The sequence below is a fragment of the Schistocerca serialis genome, chromosome 1, assembly GCF_023864345.2.
Source record: "Schistocerca serialis cubense isolate TAMUIC-IGC-003099 chromosome 1, iqSchSeri2.2, whole genome shotgun sequence".
NCBI lineage: Eukaryota > Metazoa > Arthropoda > Insecta > Orthoptera > Acrididae > Schistocerca > Schistocerca serialis.
This window is the reverse complement of record NC_064638.1, coordinates 388391512-388410796: the sequence shown is the minus strand read 5'-3', so window position 1 is coordinate 388410796 and position 19285 is coordinate 388391512. Positions and strand designations below refer to the sequence as shown.

At 38.6% G+C, this 19285-nt stretch overlaps 1 protein-coding gene across 1 annotated transcript in view; it reads right to left on the bottom strand.

Annotated features, from left to right (window-relative positions):
* LOC126471123 (DNA damage-binding protein 1) overlaps positions 1-19285 on the bottom strand; it is a 187218-nt gene that overhangs the window by 123082 nt on the left and 44851 nt on the right. The window contains exons 3-4 of the mRNA XM_050099208.1: positions 7869-8131; positions 2889-3027 (exon numbers count right to left, since the gene is read on the bottom strand). Of these exons, the coding sequence (XP_049955165.1) occupies positions 2889-3027; positions 7869-8131 (402 nt within the window). The remainder of the gene's footprint in view (positions 1-2888; positions 3028-7868; positions 8132-19285) is intronic.

The following is a 19285-nucleotide window of genomic DNA, read 5'->3' as shown; positions in this document are numbered from 1 at the left end:
CGGAGTTCTGACAGGTTGGTGTTAGTGGGAAGTATCCAGATAACCCGGACGGTTTAACACTGTGCCAAGATGTGCTGGCCGTGCACCAAGGAATGTTTAGCCACAGGGTGATCCTCATTACCAACAAACACTGTCTGCCTGTGTCCATTCATGCGAATGGACAGTTTGTTGCTGGTCATTCCCACAGAGAAAGTGTCACAGTGTAGGCAGGTCAGTTGGTAAATCACGTGGGTGCTTTCACACGTGGCTCTGCCTTTGATCGTGTACACCTTCCGGGTTACAGGACTGGAGTAGGTGGTGGGGGGAGGGTGCATGGGACAGGTTTTACACCGGGGGCGGTTACAAGGGTAAAGCCAGAGGGTAGGGAAGGTGGTTTGGGGATTTCATAGGGATGAACTAAGAGGTTACAAAGGTTAGGTGGGCGGCGGAAAGACACTCTTGGTGGAGTGGGGAGGATTTCATGAAGGATGGATCTCATTTCAGGGCAGGATTTGAGGAAGTCTTATCCCTGCTGGAGAGCCACATTGAGAGTCTGATCCAGTCCCGGAAAGTATCCTGTCACAAGTGGGGCACTTCTGGGGTTCTTCTGTGGGAGGTTCTGGGTTTGAGGATATGAGGAAGTGGCTCTGGTTATTTGCTTCTGTACCAGGTCGGGAGGGTAGTTGCAGGATGCGAAAGCTGTTTTCAGGTTGTTGGTGTAATGGTTCAGGGATTCCGGACTGGAGCAGATTCGTACTGCAGCATTGGATCACTTGTTTACCTACACCCTTATTCTACTTTCCAAGTGTGTATGTTTGTGTTTGTTTGTGTGTCTATCGACCTGCCAGCACTTAATATATATATATCTTCTACAAAAAGTGTGATGATGATCCCAACGTCAACATTATCACCCACAGTCATAGAGTGATCTGAAGATGCTGTATTATAACACCAAAACCGGTTGCACATGAACAAACCTAGTAAATATAGTTGGTGGTGGTGGTGGTGTTGCTTCATGTAACAGTTGTTGTCCCAATATCCACCAGAAGATAGATGTACAGAGATTGGTAATTTTTAGTCCTACGTGCAGATTAAAAGGAGGAGTATACTACCCCATGCTGGCATGCATATCAACGGATTTAGCATGAAAGAGACAATATCACTGTCCACCAACGTTACCACCAAGCTCGGAGGACTCTACACGATAGATATGGGTATGGTCACTAGTTTGCTGCACCAAATAAATCCCAGGACGGCATTGGCAACTCTCACTGCAAGTACCAAATGGAACTATTTGTACTGCAGCATTGGATCACTTGTTTACCTACACCCTTATTCTACTTTCCAAGTTTGTTTCTGCTTTTTGATTTCACTGATTCTGGCATAACATAATGGTATCTGATTAGGTTTTCTAACCAAGGGATGAGTTCATTTGTTGGCGAGTTTACTGTCATGACAGTAATACATTAGGTTGCAGCACTGCTGCTCTGAACATTCATTAAAAACTTAACGTATTACTATCACATCAGAAAGCAAATAGTTAAGAGTCAGACACTACAATTATACAAAACACAAAGATACAGAAAAACAGGTGGACATCACCCCACATTACTAATAATTAGCCTTGGTACAAACATGAGAGAAAAGGGTGGCAGTAATGTTGTCTATGATGAAACTGAATGGAATCACTAGAAGAAGGTTGTGGGTGTTCTGGAGGAACTCATATTCAGTTCAGCATGGCATTAACCTAATTAACTGCCATTAATTACTGTAACTTCCATGCAGAGAACCATGAAAAAATTGAATAGAAAGATCATCTCTTTCCCACAGATGCTACTTGGGGAATGACAGTATGTATGAGGACACAATTTCTACATTTAACTAATTGGTGTCAATGACGTGTTTCTGTAGAGCATATGACTTTCCTCCAGACAAAGCACTAGAAATCTGTAAGTAACATGAAGATAAATTAATACAACAAATAATACGCTCTGTTTACAGTGAAGAACACACACTCTAGGAATGTGTGAAATGTATAGTGTGACATAATGTGCAATAAAAAAAGGGGTGAAAATCTTTTAAGCTTTGGATTAGAAAATAAAATATGTGAACTAAATCAACTACATTAGCCATCGGGATGACACGTAAAAAACAATAAACGAATTAACTGAACAATCCAACTGTACCTAAACTACACGACAATTCTCAATACACACTGTAATTTCATGGAACTTTCATCTGACAAATTTGAGTACCGGTACTACTAATACGTGCAGTAACTTCAAAACCCAGTCACTGAAAGAATGAGGGTATTCACATATGAGGTTTATTACTTTATTCATTAGTAGTATGTTTTATTAGTTCAAAAAATTTGCATCTATGCTCAATAAAACAACTCATTAAAAGCTTGGCAAGACATAGCATTCTTCTCATAAGTGATTTCCAGAAAAGTGGCATCTCTGAAAAATATCACCATTTCCAGTAACAGATTAATATTACTGCAAATACGTAGAATAAAATACAAAGTCATACTTTGCAACTAAGCTCTGAACAGAATACACTAGGAAGTAAGTGAAACATAAAGTAATCTCCGCCTGAGATTCAATAGTTCTATATCACTCATTTGATTCTATATCCAGATCTTATATGTGACATTTACTACCACTCAAACTTCCTCTTACCTCGAGAATGGTGAGAGGGCTTACCATACAACTGACTTCTGTGGCTAACAATATTCTTTACAACTATGATAATGATCTTCCCTCTACAATACTGCTGGACTCATTTTGCTGTCTTATTCATACCACTGCCATAGGACATCAGAATTCCATGCTAATTATGCTCATCTTCCTAATGTATTTCACACTTCACTACATTTTCTTAAAATATTAATTATTTTCATTACAAACCTTCACAAATTCCTTGTCCCTCAGTGATATTTCATGAGTTTTTACATGCCTTCCATTCATATCTTGATAAATCAGTATTATTGTAGGATTTGGACAACCATGGAGGAAATTAAGGTCTTGGACCTGTAGTTCTTCCATTCTACAGGGTAGAGAAAAAACAAAGAATACAAGTGGGTAGTATAAATGTTTACATTTTATTCACACAGTAGAAATGAAAATCATGTTTTACCAAGAAGATATAATAATTAATTATAATTGCAATTTTTGTATTTACATGTGGGTAGATGTGATCCAGATATTTTGGCAAATGTTTGAGTTAATTAATGGAAAGAATAAAGGTAACCATACATTGAATATATGCAATGTTAAGTGTTCAGCAAGCACATAAACAAGACTAAGAAATGACTAGAAGTGGTTCATGGTATTGTCTACTGCTATGCACTGTGTGGTGGCTTACGAACTACGGACTATGTAGAGCTCTTCATACCCTTTAATCAATGAGGTGCAATCTCAATCATCTTAAAACAAATAAAAGATATTTAAGTATCGTTAGCTCTCCGAAGAGTAAGAATTCTGTAAATATTGATATCATCACAAGATAGCTATTGTAAGGCTACCACAATGAAATAAGGAATGCTTCTAGAGAGAATTAAGTATGGCATAGACAACTTTACAAAACTAAAGATGAAACAAGTCCCACTATTGCACTATTCACTCCTGACCACATTTTGAAAAGTTCTTGAAAAGTCATTACACAGAAAGATTGTGGAGCAGCCTGCAAATTTAAGCTTCACTGACAAAACACAGTTTGTCTTTCAAAAAAGTATCTCTACACATGAAGATATTTTTTCATTCACAAACAATGTCTTAAGTCACTGAACAGTAAAAAGTTGCTAACCGGCATATTTTTTTGTCCGACCAAGGCAATCGATAGTGTAGACCACCAAATGGGCCATTCCATGCCAAGGTCTAGTTGTGGAAAAAGTTTTCACATGGCTGTCACCAAATTTGCCGAAATTTTGTGTGAACATTTGCACATGATCCAAACTAACATTGGTAAAGTTTTACTTTTGCCAATTTAATACTTGCAGAGATAAAGTCATTTGTTTGATCCTATAGTGCAGCTATGAACAGTGCACCCATGAGATTTAGGCAAATTTGAGATGTAATATCTCCAGCAATGTTTTCTTGAAAGGAAAAGAACTAGGTCATCTTTTTGTGCTCTTTTAAGCGAAATAATAAAAAAAGATTTCCTGAGTGTTTTGCATATGAATAATCTGTAGCACAGTCAGCCGAAAAAATACACACTTGAAAAAAGAGCAAAGTTTAGCTTTTTATCTCTCCAAAAGTAACTGCTGGATAAAGCTGAAACTTGGCACATATAAACTTACTAATACAAGATCTTAGAATATAAAATTTCATTCTCCTAGTTCTTTCCATCAGAGTACAAATTGAAGCAAATTTGATGATGTTCCCAACGGCCCAACTTAAAAAAAAAGAAAGAATGTTCTGCATACTCTTTTAAACCATTTCATTAGAAACATCATGTTCTAAACCATCCAAAAAACTAGATTCAGTTTTGCAATGCAATCATATTAGCCCCTAACAAACAATAACAATGGGCCCATATTGTAGTGGTACTCAAATCTAACATCTTTTTTATGTTCTACAATTGTTTAATACTCTCTGTTGAAGATAATATCAAAAGTCCTGAAGATTAGGAAATGACCTTTACTCATAAAAACTACACATAAGTAGTTTTTTATTTTTTAGACATCTCTACAGCACTCAGCTCTAAAAAATTTTTTTCCTAAAAAATTAAATTGAATAAGGAATTGTGCCTCAAATAATGTGAGGTTATCATATTTGAATTGTATGATTTTTTGGGTTCTGTCTTATCAAAACTTCTTCCCAAAATTCTACCAGTGACATCATCTGCCTGGCAGCATAGTTTTCCTCGAGACATTCTACAGCAAATTAATGAAACCTGTAAACAAATCAAGTAGCTTGAAGCAAACATAAGCTTAGGACCCTAAACGAGACCTCTGCTAGCTCTGGCCTCTGACACTTATAGAAACGTATCATTTCCTGTGTAAAGAAACCCTTATCATGCTTGGGAATCTGTGGTTAAGAGACCCATCTGTGGCTGCTGTTGCACAGATATCGAGTGTGTCCCCTATGGTGATGGCAATGCTAGTTTTGACACTTTAAAAGAAATTGGCAGTGGTTAAGCCATCATGGACGATAAGAACACAGTCACACATTTTTTCATCAGCACTCTAATGTTCCACATAAACTGCACACTATGCTAAGCAAAGTATCTCACCTTGGTAACAATAATATACTCAGCAAATCCCAGTTTGGGTTTCCGAAGGGTTCCTCTACTGAGAATCCCATTTATATGATCACACACCGGATATTACAAGCATTAAATAACAAAATAGCACCAGTAGCTATTTTGTGTGACCGATCCAGGGCACATGATTGTGTGAATCATAGTATACTCCTAAATAAATTGAAGTTTTATGGGATTGATGGTATAGCCAACCAATGGATCGTGTCATATCTAACCAAAAGAATGGAGGAAGTTGTACTTGGTAGTAATTCAACCAACAGAATCCAGGGACATAATTCTGACTGGGGAGAAATCACATACGGAGTTCCCCCAAGGCTCAACCTTAGGTTCACTACTGTTTCTCGCATATGTAAATGATCTATTGCCTAATGTACAACAAGTAGAATAAGCAGAATTAGTTCTTTTTGCAGATGACACCAGTATTGTAATATATATGTCTGCTTGTGTCTGTATGTGTGGATGGATATGTGCGTGTGTGCGAGTGTATACCTGTCCTTTTTTCCCCCTAAGGTAAGTCTTTCCGCTCCCGGGATTGGAATGACTCCTTACCCTCTCCTTTAAAACCCACTTCCCACTTCCTTTCGTCTTCCCCTCTCCTTCCCTCTTTCCTGATGAGGCAACAGTTTGTTGCGAAAGCTTGAATTTTGTGTGTATGTTTGTGTGTCTATCGACCTGCCAGCGCTTTTGTTCGGTAAGTCACCTCATCTTTGTTTTTATATATAATTTTTCCCACGTGGAATGTTTCCTTCTATATATATATATATATAGTGTGAACAAAGTTCTTAAATGTATCATTGACAGGTTTTCTGTGAATGGTCTCACCCTGAATTTCACAAAGAAACATCACATTCAGTTCTGCACTTCTAGGGGTACTGCACCAGTGATAATTGTAACACATGGTGATGAAATAATACATACGGTGGAAACTTCAAAATTCTTAGGTGTCCATATTGATGAGAATTTAAATTGGTAAAACACATTTTGGAACTCCTAAAACAACTTAGTTTAGCCACATTTGCACTTAGAATCATAGCAAATCTTGGGGAGAGAGAGAAATCAGTAAGTTGACATATTTTGCTTATTTCCATTCATTCAGTAATGTCATATGGAATAATGTTCTGGGGTAACTCATCTTTAGGAAAGAAGGTCTTCATTGCCCAAAAATATGCTGTAAGAATAATATGTGATTCTCACCAACGATCATCTTGTAGACTTCTGTTTAAGGAGTTGGGCATTCTGATTACTGCTTCACAGTATATTTATTCCCTCAGGAAGTTTGTTGTAAATAATCCACTACAGTTCAAAAGGAACAATAAGGCACATAATTACAATACTAGAAGAAAAAATGAATTCATTACTCAACATTAAGGTTGTCTTTAGCACAGAAAGTGGTGCACAAGACTCCAACAAAAATTTTTGACCACTTACCCACTGACATCAAATGTCTAACAGACAGCAAGGTAAAATCCGAAAATAAACTGAAGCAGTTTCTCTTTGACAGCTCCCTCTATTCCAAAGAAATGTCTATATTTGTAATGTGTAAAAGGAGGTGGATAGGAATTGTAGCTCAATCTCTACATCTTGTTTTCATTCCAGGGGAAAAAAATGGTGATGTTTAAAGTACAAATTAATTTGTAATATGAATGTAAAATGGCTTGTTCCACATCATGACGATTTATCGCGCAAAATGATCCATGGAACATGAAAGTAACTAACTAACTAATTATACCTCAAAGTGGAATTAAGTTAGCACATCAATAGAAGACACAATAAAAAGACAGTCTCATAAATCTCTGTAACATGAATCCATTCCCAAACATGTCAGGAAGACTGCTATGAACTTACGAAAAATTTCCACAATGTGATAATGGTATAAAATCTGAAGACTATTTAAATAATGTGTGCAGCACCTATTGTGCAACAATTTTACTACCATGATCTTCACTGCCTGCACAGTTAAATTTTGAAGTTTATAACCAGTTTGGTTCTGCAGTTATAGCAGAACATTTGTAAAGTTTTGCGAGTTATTCTTTATCTCACTTCCTAATCATAAAACGTTTTAATATTGCCTTCCCAATACAGTGCTAAAGAAGCAGCAGTTTGAAGTCACGACCACATCACAATACATATATTCTCTTTTAGGTTATTTTGTAAATAACTCCCCTGCCTATGAAAAATACTATACCATTGCCATAAGACTAGGCAAAAGACTGATCTCCACTGTGAGCTACTGAATCTGTTGTTAACACAGACACTAGTACAGCATACCAGTACCAAAGTTTTCAGTTCCCTACCAAGCAATATTTAATTCACGAGAGTGAATAATCCTGACCCAACAAACATACAGAAGTACTTTTTGTCCGTAAAACAGTGATAAACAAAATTATCATTTAAATATTTAATTACTGGCACAGCATTCAAAATAGTAATTGTACATACCTTTAACTGTCCTGACGTGAATGATACAAGATGTCCTAAATTCTGTGTTCATTATTACTAACATTCTACTTCATATCTGTGTGGAGGCATTCCATTTACTACAGTGCATTTCCTAGGATTAAATGGTAATTTTACAATTGTTCCATGGCACAAAAAATAAAATAAATAAGAACAAACAAATATACCTTATACTTGAAGCTTTCAGCTCACTGTTGTCTTTTTCAAGAGGTATTATTTTGAATAGGCCATCATAAAGACGAAGACCAATAACTCGGGCTTCTGGATCAATTACAGCTATTATTCCCGTCTCTGAAGGTTTTCCTATTCTGTCTGCTACATTACCATGAGCTTTAGTTATTATTTCCAGGTTGTCACCTTCTCCAACACATTCCAGTATCATTGCATTGTACCTTGCAGTTACAATGAACAGTAAGTCTTTAGTCTCATTCTGTAAATTTGAAAATGGCATAATTATTGTACAAATTTATATTAATAATTACATGAACATAAAACTACTACTTAGGAAGGCTATCGAGTAAGAATCATAAGAATCAATTTAATTTTACGGTGGTAGTGGTTGTGGTTGTAGTTGTGGTGGTAGTAGTAGTAGTAGTAGTAGTAGTAGTGGTGGTGGTAGTGTCCAATGGAATGGGTAAAAGGAGTAAGGAGATATGGAGGACAAGGGAATGTTGGAAAGGAGGGATGCTGCTGGCAGGGAGGGAGAGGCAGCAAGAAATTTGGTATGGCACGCAATGAAGTAGAAGAGTGGGTTTGGAGAAAGGTGGAGAGGGGTGAGGTGAGAGGGAACTGAGGAAACGGGGAGACTGTGAAGAGAGAAGTGGAATGGAGATTATTGCAGTAAAGTGGGAGGCAGAGCAACAGAGGAGGGTGTAGGACATGGTCTCCTGGAGACTGAAGCCAGGAGAATTACCGAACACCATTTTAGTATAAAATGGATGGCAGATATCGAAGTGGAGGTGCTGTTGATATTTGATGGGCTTTATACAGACAGACATTTTAGGGAGCCATCAGGAAAGTCAAGAATAACGTCCCGGAAGATGACAACCAAGGCCAAAGTGGACCAGGTGGAACAGATACGAGAGTGTGAGATGGTGGAGGAATGATTGTAGAGTGCCTTTGTCCTGGATCAGATCATGGAGATATTGTAAATGAACCTGAACCAATCAATTGGAGACACAACATTGTTGTTACAGGTAGTCTGAAAAAACCAGTTAATAGATGTTACCACTGATAAATCGTTGTATACGACTGGGGTTAACCCCCTCAGCATCAGTTAAGGCCTGAAGATGGTACGCTGGAGCAGCAAAACAGGCAGTCATAATAAATAACATCGTAAGGACAGCTGTAGGTGTCATTTTATTACGTAAGTGAACAGCTTAAGTCCATCAAACCTCCAATCAGAAGTTTAATAAACATAGTAAACATGGTCCTTAGTAGGCTGTAATGTAATTTTTATTTAATCATGTGATTAGCTAATTTCGACTACTTGTCATTGTCAAGAACCTGTAAAACCAATATGGAAAATCACTACATTGTCTGCGTACGTTGCCATGTATAAATAACACTTTACACAACTCACATTAAGAGGATTTGCTGTTGATAACACAACATTAAATCGATTCTTTACATTTCATTTTGTATTACTGTTTATTATATTAACATTGCTGCACAAATTTCTTACAACCACATGGTAACTGACAACAGCTGGTAAATGAAATGATCGTATGGCATTTATTGGCCGGGATATCCCCTTTGGGGTTTGGTCACTGTATTGCAAGTCTTTTTAGTTGGCACCACTTTGGGGACTTGTGTGTCAATGATGATGAAAATGGTGATTAAGGACACACAACACCAAGTCCCCTGCTGGGAAACGAACCTGGGGCCCCCTCGCGTGGTAGGCGGTAACGCTACCGCTGTGCTACAGAGGCGGACACAGCAGCTGGTAATTTGTTGTCACAGATTCGCATTCATCCAAAGACTGAAGACTCTTGATAGCACATATCATAGGCACATTACATATATTGCTGGCGTGCCAGACTTAGTTGATGTCACGTATAAAAACTGTCAGTGACAGTTGTTACACATGGATACAATTTGGTTCGACAATAACTTAATATATTTAGGTAATATAATTATTAGAGGCTATTCTTATATGAAAGGTGTTTTGCTCTTCTGTCTGCCCAATATTTCTTCATTCTTTCAGATATTTTCTTTCTTTCTTCATCTGAGACAACTCTGCCTGTACTCCTTTTATTGATTTTCATTTGTAGTCTGGTTTGCGGGTCTTGCAGTATTCTGGTTTTCTCTGTCTTGTTTTTTAGGTCATCTACTGTAATTTGAAGTTCTTTTATATCTTCCTTAAATTTCTGTGATCCATTTAATGTCGCTCTTGCTATTCCACAATTTTTGTATTATTTTTTTACTAATTCTGTTTTCTGGAGTTCTCATCAGATGTCCAAAGAATGAGATGCGTTTCTTCCCGATTGTGCTCATGACTGGTTCTATTTTCTTATATACTGTTTCATTTGATGCTATTCTCCAATGTCCGTTTATTTTATATTGTTTATTTATACATGTTCTAATTATTCTTCTTTCTATTTTTAGTATTCTGTCAATTTCTGCTGTATTACTTGTTTTGAAGATAGTTTCAGCTGCATACGTTATTTCTGGTTGTGTAACTGTTTTATAGTGTTTTAATTTTGCATCTATAGATAGGCTTTTTTTGTTGTATGTAGTTTTGGTAATGTAATTTGCATAGTTCAATTTTATTCTATTTTGCCATGATGGCTTCTCATTTAGATTGTATGTTATTATTTCGCCTAAATATTTAAATTTATCAACAATTTTGATTTCCTGTTCTCCTATTGTAATTTTGTTTGCAAGTGGTGGATCAGTTAGCATAATCTCCGTTTTTTCAAATGATATTCTAAGGCCTACTTTCTCTGCTATTTCTTGTAGTGATTTCACTTGTTGCCTGGTTTCTTGAACGGTGTTGGCTAGGAGAGCAAGATCATCAGCGAATCCCAAGCAGTTTAAGCTAATATCATCTTTTGCACTTCCAACTCTTATCCTCTTTGGATTGTCCTTGTACCATTCTCTCATTATGTATTCCAGTGCACAGTTGAAAAGTAATGGTGATAGGCAGTCACCTTGTCTTAAGCCTGTTTTTCTGAGGAATGGTTCCGAAATTTCTCCTCTAAACTTCACTTTTGATTTAGTGTTAATTAGAGTGAGTTGTATTATTTTAATTAGTTTTGGATGGAGTCCTAGATTTCTTAAAATTTTTAATACTGAAGGTCTGTGGAGACAGTCATATGCCTTCTTAAAATCTACAAATGTTATTGCCAGAGGTTTGTTCCGTTTCTCGTAGTATGCCATAATCAATTTTAAACTAATTATCTGCTCTGCACAGCTTCTCCATGGTCTGAAACCTCCCTGATATTCCCCTAACTCCTGTTCTAATTGCTCCTTGATTCTTTCATATAGGATCTTGGATAGAATTTTATATGTGCAATCTAGGAGAGAGATTCCTCTGTAGTTTTCTGGGTTGCTCTTATCTCCCTTTTTGTGTAGTGGGTGGATGATAGCTGTGGTCCAATGTACGGGAAATTGTTCTGTTACCCAAATTTTTGTTAGAGCCATGTGTAAGGAGGTCTTGACTGTGTCACTTGCATATTTCCACATTTCAACAAAAACCTGATCTTCTCCACATGCCTTATAATTTTTTTGTTCTTTAAGAATGTCTTCTACTTCTTGGAAAGTTGGAGGGTCTAGTTTGTTAGGTTTGGTTTTTATTGGGGTATTTACGTTGATTTGTAAGGGTTCTTTGGGTTCCTCCCAATTCAGAAGTTTGTAAAATGCTTTTGCCATGATTTCTGCATTTTCCTTGTTACTGTGTGTCATTCTTCCATCTTCATCTTTCAGTATTAGTGTAGGGGCCTCATATTGTTGTAGTTGTTTCCCAAAAATTTTGTAGTAGTTCCTGGAGTTGGTTTTATGATAATTACCTTCTATAGACTTTATAATATCTTTATGAAATCCTCTCTTGATTCTTCTAATATTTTGAGTGAATTTTTTTCTTTCATTTTTTAGGTTGATGGCATTTACTTCAGTTTTATGTGTTTGAAACTCTAACCATGCTTGGTGTCTATCTTCATGGAATTTGTCACATTCTGATGTCCACCATGCATGTTTCCTTCGTGGGTTCAAGGGAGCTAGATTCTCTGCTTCTTTTTTAAGATTAGGCACTAGTTGTTCTAGATCATCTGTTAATTTGATGGTTTGTGTTATTTGTTGGTACTTATTATTTTTAATTAGCTGATGTGGGTCAAACCTCCTTTTTATTTTATTAGTTTTTCTGGTCCTCTTCTTTAACAGTGTGAATTTGATTTTAATTTTAACCATATAATGGTTTGAGCCTGTGTCTACTCCTCTCAGTACTTTAACATTGTGGATCTCCTTATGAAAATTTTTGTCCATACAGACATGGTCTAGCTGCCACTCGCCCTTCCTCCAGTCTGGATGTATCCATGTTTTAAGTTTACTTGGCTTCCTCTTAAAGTATGTTGATTTAGATATAAGGTTGTGTTCTCTGCAGAGTTCTATAAGTCTTTGACCGTTTTTGTTTGTAAATTTATGTGGACTTCATTTTCCAATTATATCTTTATATTTCCTTTCTTTTCCCAACTGAGCATTGAAATCTCCCAATAAGATTTTTACATTCTTTTTATTTACTCTGTTCACAGTTTGTTCTAGAAGGTACCAAAATTTATCTACCTCTTCCTTTGTTTTTGTTAGACAATTTTTTAATTTGTTGGGGCATGAGCATTTATTATTGTATAGGTTTTATTCATTGTTTTAAAGCTTAGAGTCGCAATTCTTGGTGATACTGCTTGGAAATCCGTTACTGAATCTATTATTTTTATGTTTACTAAAAACCCTGTTCCAAACTGGGGACATTGTTTCACTGCCCTAGGTCCTGGTTTCCCATTATAAATTCTGTATCCTTGTGATTCAAATGGGTCCTCTGTGGTGTTCTCATTTCTTGGATCCCTGTTATTAAAATTTTTTGTTTATTTAGTTCGTCTGTGAGCTCCTTGAGTTTTCCGGTCTGAAGTAGTGAGTTTATGTTGTGTGTTGCTATATAATATATTTTCTCATGTTTAATCTTCTTTTTGTGTTTTAGTGCGCATTTGGATGGTTGCAAACGCTCCGGTTCATTGCTGTCTTCTAGTTGACTACCCACCGAATCCGATGTAGCCTTTTCCTGCCTTTTTGAGCAGGACGGTGGAATTTTTTTCCTAAAAGACCTTTCCATTTTTGACTGTCGAAGGTTGTCAACCTTAGTTGGAGCAAGCTCCGATTTACAACTCCGGTTGTTAACCACAGAGGGTGTGTTTGGTCCGCAAGAGCTATTTTATTTCACTCAAGTCCGCCAGTAAACCGGTGAGGACTTCTCTATCCGCCACCCGGGACGTGCGACGTAGGAGTATCACCTCTCCTCCTACTATTTTAATACATCATACTAACAAAAATATATATGAGATAAGTACAAAAGCAGGAAGGGTTTTGTGGCCACACAAGTAAAAATAACACTAAAATACAAAGTGTGAAATAAAAAAAATAAAAAAAAAATTTTAAAAATCTGAGTTACCTTTCTGTACAAGTAGTCAGGTCTGGCTCCTGGGTATCTAGAAATAGCTTCAGACACTGATGACTTACAGCATAATCAGTCATTATACCTGGCACACCAGCAGTTGATAGAGTATTCTATTATTTGTGGAATTCTGAATGTAAATCATGTTTATTTTTGATAATATTATGTTTTAAAGTAGTGTAGTTTGCCTGGTGATATGCCATGTAGTGTATATAATACGAGGGTAGTCTGAAAAGTCCTTGGAATGGAATAGAAAAAAAGTACTTACATGACTGAAACACTTATTTTTCAATGTAGTCTCCTTGTAGACTAATGCACTTGGTCCAACGATGTTCCAGTGCCTTGATAGTTGTGAACTTCGGCTATCAATTCTTCGTTTGAAGTGAATCTTTGTTCACCAAGAAAAATCTTCAGTTTTGGGAAGAGATGGAAGTCTGACAGAGCCATATCAGATGAATAAGGCAGATGTGGCAACAATTCACACCTTAGATCATGTAATTCTGCCATGGCGGTGGCACAATGTTTTTTATCCAGCGTCAAGAGTCACAGCACCCATCTTGCAGATAATTATGTCATTTCTAATTTTTCAGTTAAAATTTGATATACCTTTCAGATGACATCTGGCATGTGTGAGCAATTTCATGCACTTTCAATCGGCGATCTTCCATAACAATTTTGTGCACTTCTGCAATGATTTCTGGAGTAGTGACGCATCTTGGCTGATCACCACGCAGATCATCATCTTAGCTCTCCCGCCCAAATTTAAATTCATTTGTCCACTTGGCAACAGTTGAATACGAAGGAGCAGAGTCCCCCAGTGTGCCGTATTTACTCGAATCTAAGCCGCACTTTTTTTCCGGTTTTTGTAATCCAAAAAACCGCCTGCGGCTTAGAATCGAGTGCAAAGTAAGCCGAAGTTCTGAAAATGTTTGTAGGTGCCGCCACAACTAACTTCTGCCGTCGAATATATATAGCGCTACACAGGCATGCTTTGCAGGCACAAAGATAAATACTGGTGCCAAAACCTCTGAGTCAGTAAATAAATTTAAAAAAAGGTGGAAGACGAGCTTTTTTCTACGTCCCGAGTTTCGACCACTGCATTTTCATACATTATCCAACGAAGTAAATACAAATTCCGTATTATTCATCTTCGAATGTAGCAGCATTTCGATGTACTATGAAAATCCGACTGGCAACACTGTTTGGGATGTTTGTCAATATGGCCAACTCTACGTTCTGAATTTTTTCCTACCTGTGAGAAGAGATGGTTGCTAATAGGAACTTTTATGAATTGTGAATCACACGCAGTATTCTCTTCACCATAAGAATAATACGAATATAAACATTTTGCCATGTATTCTTTCGTGTTTGCTGCTATCTCATTTAAATCCTGTCTGCCTAATAAACTACGAAACTAGTGTGAGACAACAGCAAATGCGGAAGAATATACATATCATGTCATGTTTATATTCGTATTATTCTTATGCCTAATAGTGATACAGTCAGAAATGAAGCATGGCAATTGACTAGATTTTTAAATCTAAGATGACTCTAATTTCTGTGCAGAGTGTAATGAACAAAAGAGGCGTCTGCAAAGATTTTCAAACGGCGAAAAATTTTAGCTAGACTCTCGTTCAGAACAACTTCTATCATACGCAGTCTGTTATTTGGTTCTTGTTGATCATTATTTTAGAAAGCAGCAGTTTAAGTAACAACAAATAGCAGTCTCTTGCCATTATTTTGCTAATGAGACAATTCCTCTCTTTTTTTTATTGTAAGCGACGGCAACGCACACAAAAGCAAGCCATGCCGCGAGCGGCGACAGGTCGTAAACACACATTATCAGAATGCGACTAACAATGCATGACACAGTACAATAATGCATTTTCAGCTTAGAGTGACGTAAACACCTATAACAAAGAGAACGGCACTTATCAGATCAAAGAAAAATAAGCAATCGATTCAAACTAGATGAAGCACTTGAAAAAGGAAGGGTTCCGGTATAAATACGGACGGAGCGCCTGACGCATAGCTATGGATACCTGGTAAAGCTTAACTGCTAAGCTTACAACTCGAACCAAACTACTGTAGCTGTATCGTCATTCATCGACCTAAATTGTGTCTCATATTACAATGGACCAACTTTGTTTCGATTTGGAGGTGTGGCCTGAAACTTTTCTCTCCCTTGAATTTCGAGTCTCAAATTTCAGATACGGCTTAGATTCGGGAAAATTTTTTTCCCTTCATTTCAAGTCTCATTTTTCAGGTGCAGCTTAGATTCGAGTGCGGCTTAGATTCGAGTAAATACGGTATTATGGAAATCGCCACGAATGTCCTTTGCTTTCATAGCTTTCTTTATGAAGTACTTAATCACTGCTTGAATCTCAATTTTTTTCCATTTTCGCAAATCACTGTGCGGGAACAACAACAGAGCCATGTCACTGCCACAACTCTCTTCCAAGAATACTGATGTGGCACGTGTTTACAGGCCAAAGTCCAATGAATATCATGTGAACAACTTGTTGCGCTGGCACTGACCTCTCGTGGTGATTCCAAGAACTTTCCAAACCACCCTCATATTTCATGTCCATTTGTATGCCCTTAATGTATTCTTTGGTTGCTGGCTGTTTTTATACATGACATCAACAAAGTCTGGAATGCAAGCAATATTTGTAATGTGCATATGATATGTGCTATCGACAGTCCTGTCTTTGGATGAATGTGAATCTGTGACAACAAATTACCAGCTGCTGTCAGTTACCATGTGGTTGTAAGAGATTTGTGCAGTAACGTTTTATCTTAAAATGAGGTGTGTAAAGTGTTATTCATACATGGCAACATATGCAGACAGTGTAATTCTTTTCCATGTTGGTTTTACATGTGCTTGACAATGACAAATAATCAAAATTAGCTAATCTCATGATTAAATAAAACTCACATGACAGCCTATTGCAGACCATGTTTACATTTATTAAGCATCTGGAAGTAGTGGATTCCCATAAATACAAAATTCCAATCAGAAGGATGGACATACGAACAATACTGGGAGGTGGTAACTTGTGCGCATAAGAAAGATCAGAAGGAAAATTAGGAAATATATAGACAAACAATGAGAGAAAGAGAAAATAGTTGTAGAATATGAGATAAGGACAAAGGATTGATAAAACACAGTAATGGGATATAAGATAGCCACAGAAGCAATATTAATATGATGGTGGAGAGAACTGGTAGAATACGAAAACAGAAGGAGTAAAAGTTACCTGACAGCATATAACTGATATGCTGAGTGGGAAATAGCCATCTAAATACCAAATAAAGCACCTTCCATTTCACCTGGTCCTCTTCAGCTTCATACTCCACCTTCTTGGATGTTAATCTTCACCTCTCTGATCCCTCCATAAGAGCCCCGTCCATAACAAGTCCACCAACCACCAAAAGTACCTCCAATAACTGTCATCCCTTATGTATTAGAACATTCTTTCTTTAATCTGGCCACCTTTACTACTATCATAAGGATGTTGTAATAAACAACGGAAAATCCAGGACAGAAAAACTATATAAATTAGGAGAGAAAGAATTACTGTGAGCATGCCTACACAAACACGCGCGCGCATACCCCCCCCCTCCCCCCCTCCTCACACACAAACTCATGCACACATGGCTACTGTCATCTCTGGGCACTGTTGTCTCACTGGGATGGGTAGTAATCTTGGCTGGATGAGTACTGGGATACAGAAGAGGCATGGATGGAAGGAGGAAAGGGTAATGTTAGTCTTGGAGGAAGGTGATGCAATGCTGCCTGTGGGAGCATGCAGGGACACAGCAGCGGTGGGGACAGGATGGTTAGTTGACTAATTTTGGTTGGAAGGGGGGGGGGGGAGGAAACAAACAGCAAAGTCATCAGTGCCTTGATCCAAGAGTGGTGGGAGATCGGAGGCTGGGGTGGTGGGAGATCGGAGGCTGGGGTGGTGGGAGAGTGGGTTGGTTGGTTGGTTGGTTGGTTAGTTTGTTGTATAAAGGGATCACACAACAGGGTCAACAGTCCCTTTCTCCTGCTGCAAGCAAGGCTCAAGGTACAAAAACACGCAAAGTACGTTATAGAAAGTAAAAGTGGGAAAAGGAATGGGGAACCACACCTAAAAATAAAACGATTGGAATGAACAAAAAAGGGGGAAACATACATCAAAAGGAAAAGTAGAAGGTATTAAAACCATAGAGAAGATGGGCTGGCTGATCACAATAATAAAATAGGATGAGCTAGCCACTCTGCAACACATTACCCTCCCAAAAAACAAGGCGAAGTGAACACATGTAGGGAAAAAAGATGACCACAAAGACAAACAAATGCAAAGAAAGCACGACAGAGTTACAATGGAAGGAGGGTGGCAGACAATGAGGGAAGCTAAATGCCCACCATTAGACAGTACGGAAAAAAAAAGGCCCTCACAAGTAAACGTAAAACTAAATCTCCTGTTGAGGAATTGTTGCCCAAAACCAAAGGTAGGGTGCTGGGAAGGTTAAAGTCCACCACATAGGAGTCATGTTGATGTCACAATGTTGATGACTGTCACATGTGAGCCACAGTGACACCGAAGTGGGTCCTTGCAACTGAGGAGGTAGCCACGTGCTAGCCATATATGGCCAATGCGGAACCGGCAGAAAACCACAGAGTCCCTTCGAGAACCCCGCATGGAGGACTTCCACACATTCGTAGTCTCCTTAATGGTACGCAGTTTGTGGTGCACACTGGGATTATGCCATTCCGTCTGCCAAAGCTGAAAAACCTTGTGGTGTAATCAAGATCACAGGTCAGTTACGGGGATGCCGATGTCCATAAGCGGTTTCCTTGTAACCTGTTTGGCCCGCCTGTCGGCAAGTTTGTTTCCTGGGATTCCGACATAGCCTGGCATCCACACAAACACCACAGAATGACTGTATCACTCCAGGGCATGTACGGACTCCTGGATTGTTGTTAGGAAAGCATTGTGGTGGTAGCACTGGTTGATAGCTTGTAGGCTGCTCAAGGAGTCAGTACAGAGAAGAAATGACTTGCCAGAGCACGAGCGGATGCGCTGAACAGCACAAGAAATGGCTGCCAGCTCTGCAGTGAAAACACTGCAGCCATCTGGCAAGGAGTGCAGTTCAATATGTCCTACATGAATATATGCAAAGGCAACGTGACCATCCGCCATCAAGCTGTCGGTGTAAACAACTTCATGATCCCAGTACATGTCAAGAGTCGAGAGGAAGTGACAATGGAGAGCTGCGGTGTTACCCGAGTCCTTAGGACCAAGTGAGGTCCAGGCGAAGCTTTGGCCTAGGTGTACACTGTGAAGGTGTATGTGAATGGACCTTGAGTGTAGGTGGTAAAGGCAAGGACTCCACTTCACATAGAAGAGATCAGACGCAAACTGCAATCTTAAGCCCTGACCTGGACCTCCGATGCAGGAGATGAACCGCCGTGGTTGGGAAAAGGAGACAGTAATTCGGATGCCCAGGAGAACTACGCACATGCACAATGTAACTGGCGAGCAGTTGTGCACGCCTAACCTTCAATGCAGGGACTCTGGCCTCCACCAGGAAGCTGGTCACCGGACTCTTCCTAAAAGCTCCTGTTGCCATTCGAATGCCAATGTGGTGCACTGGGTCGAGTAAACACAATGCCAAGGGTGCCGCCAAACCATAAACCAGACTCTCATGGTCAAGGTGGGATGGAACAAGGGCTCTGTACAGCTGCAGCAGTGTAGAGTGATCTGCACCCCAGCTCGTGTTGCTCAGGCAGCAGAGGTCATTGAGGTGCTGCGAGCATTTCTGCTTCAGCTGATGAAGATAAGGAATCTGTGTCAAAAACCAGTCATAAGAATCGATATGTCTCCACTACAGTGAGTGGATCATCATTAAGGTAAAGTTCTGGCTCCAGATGAA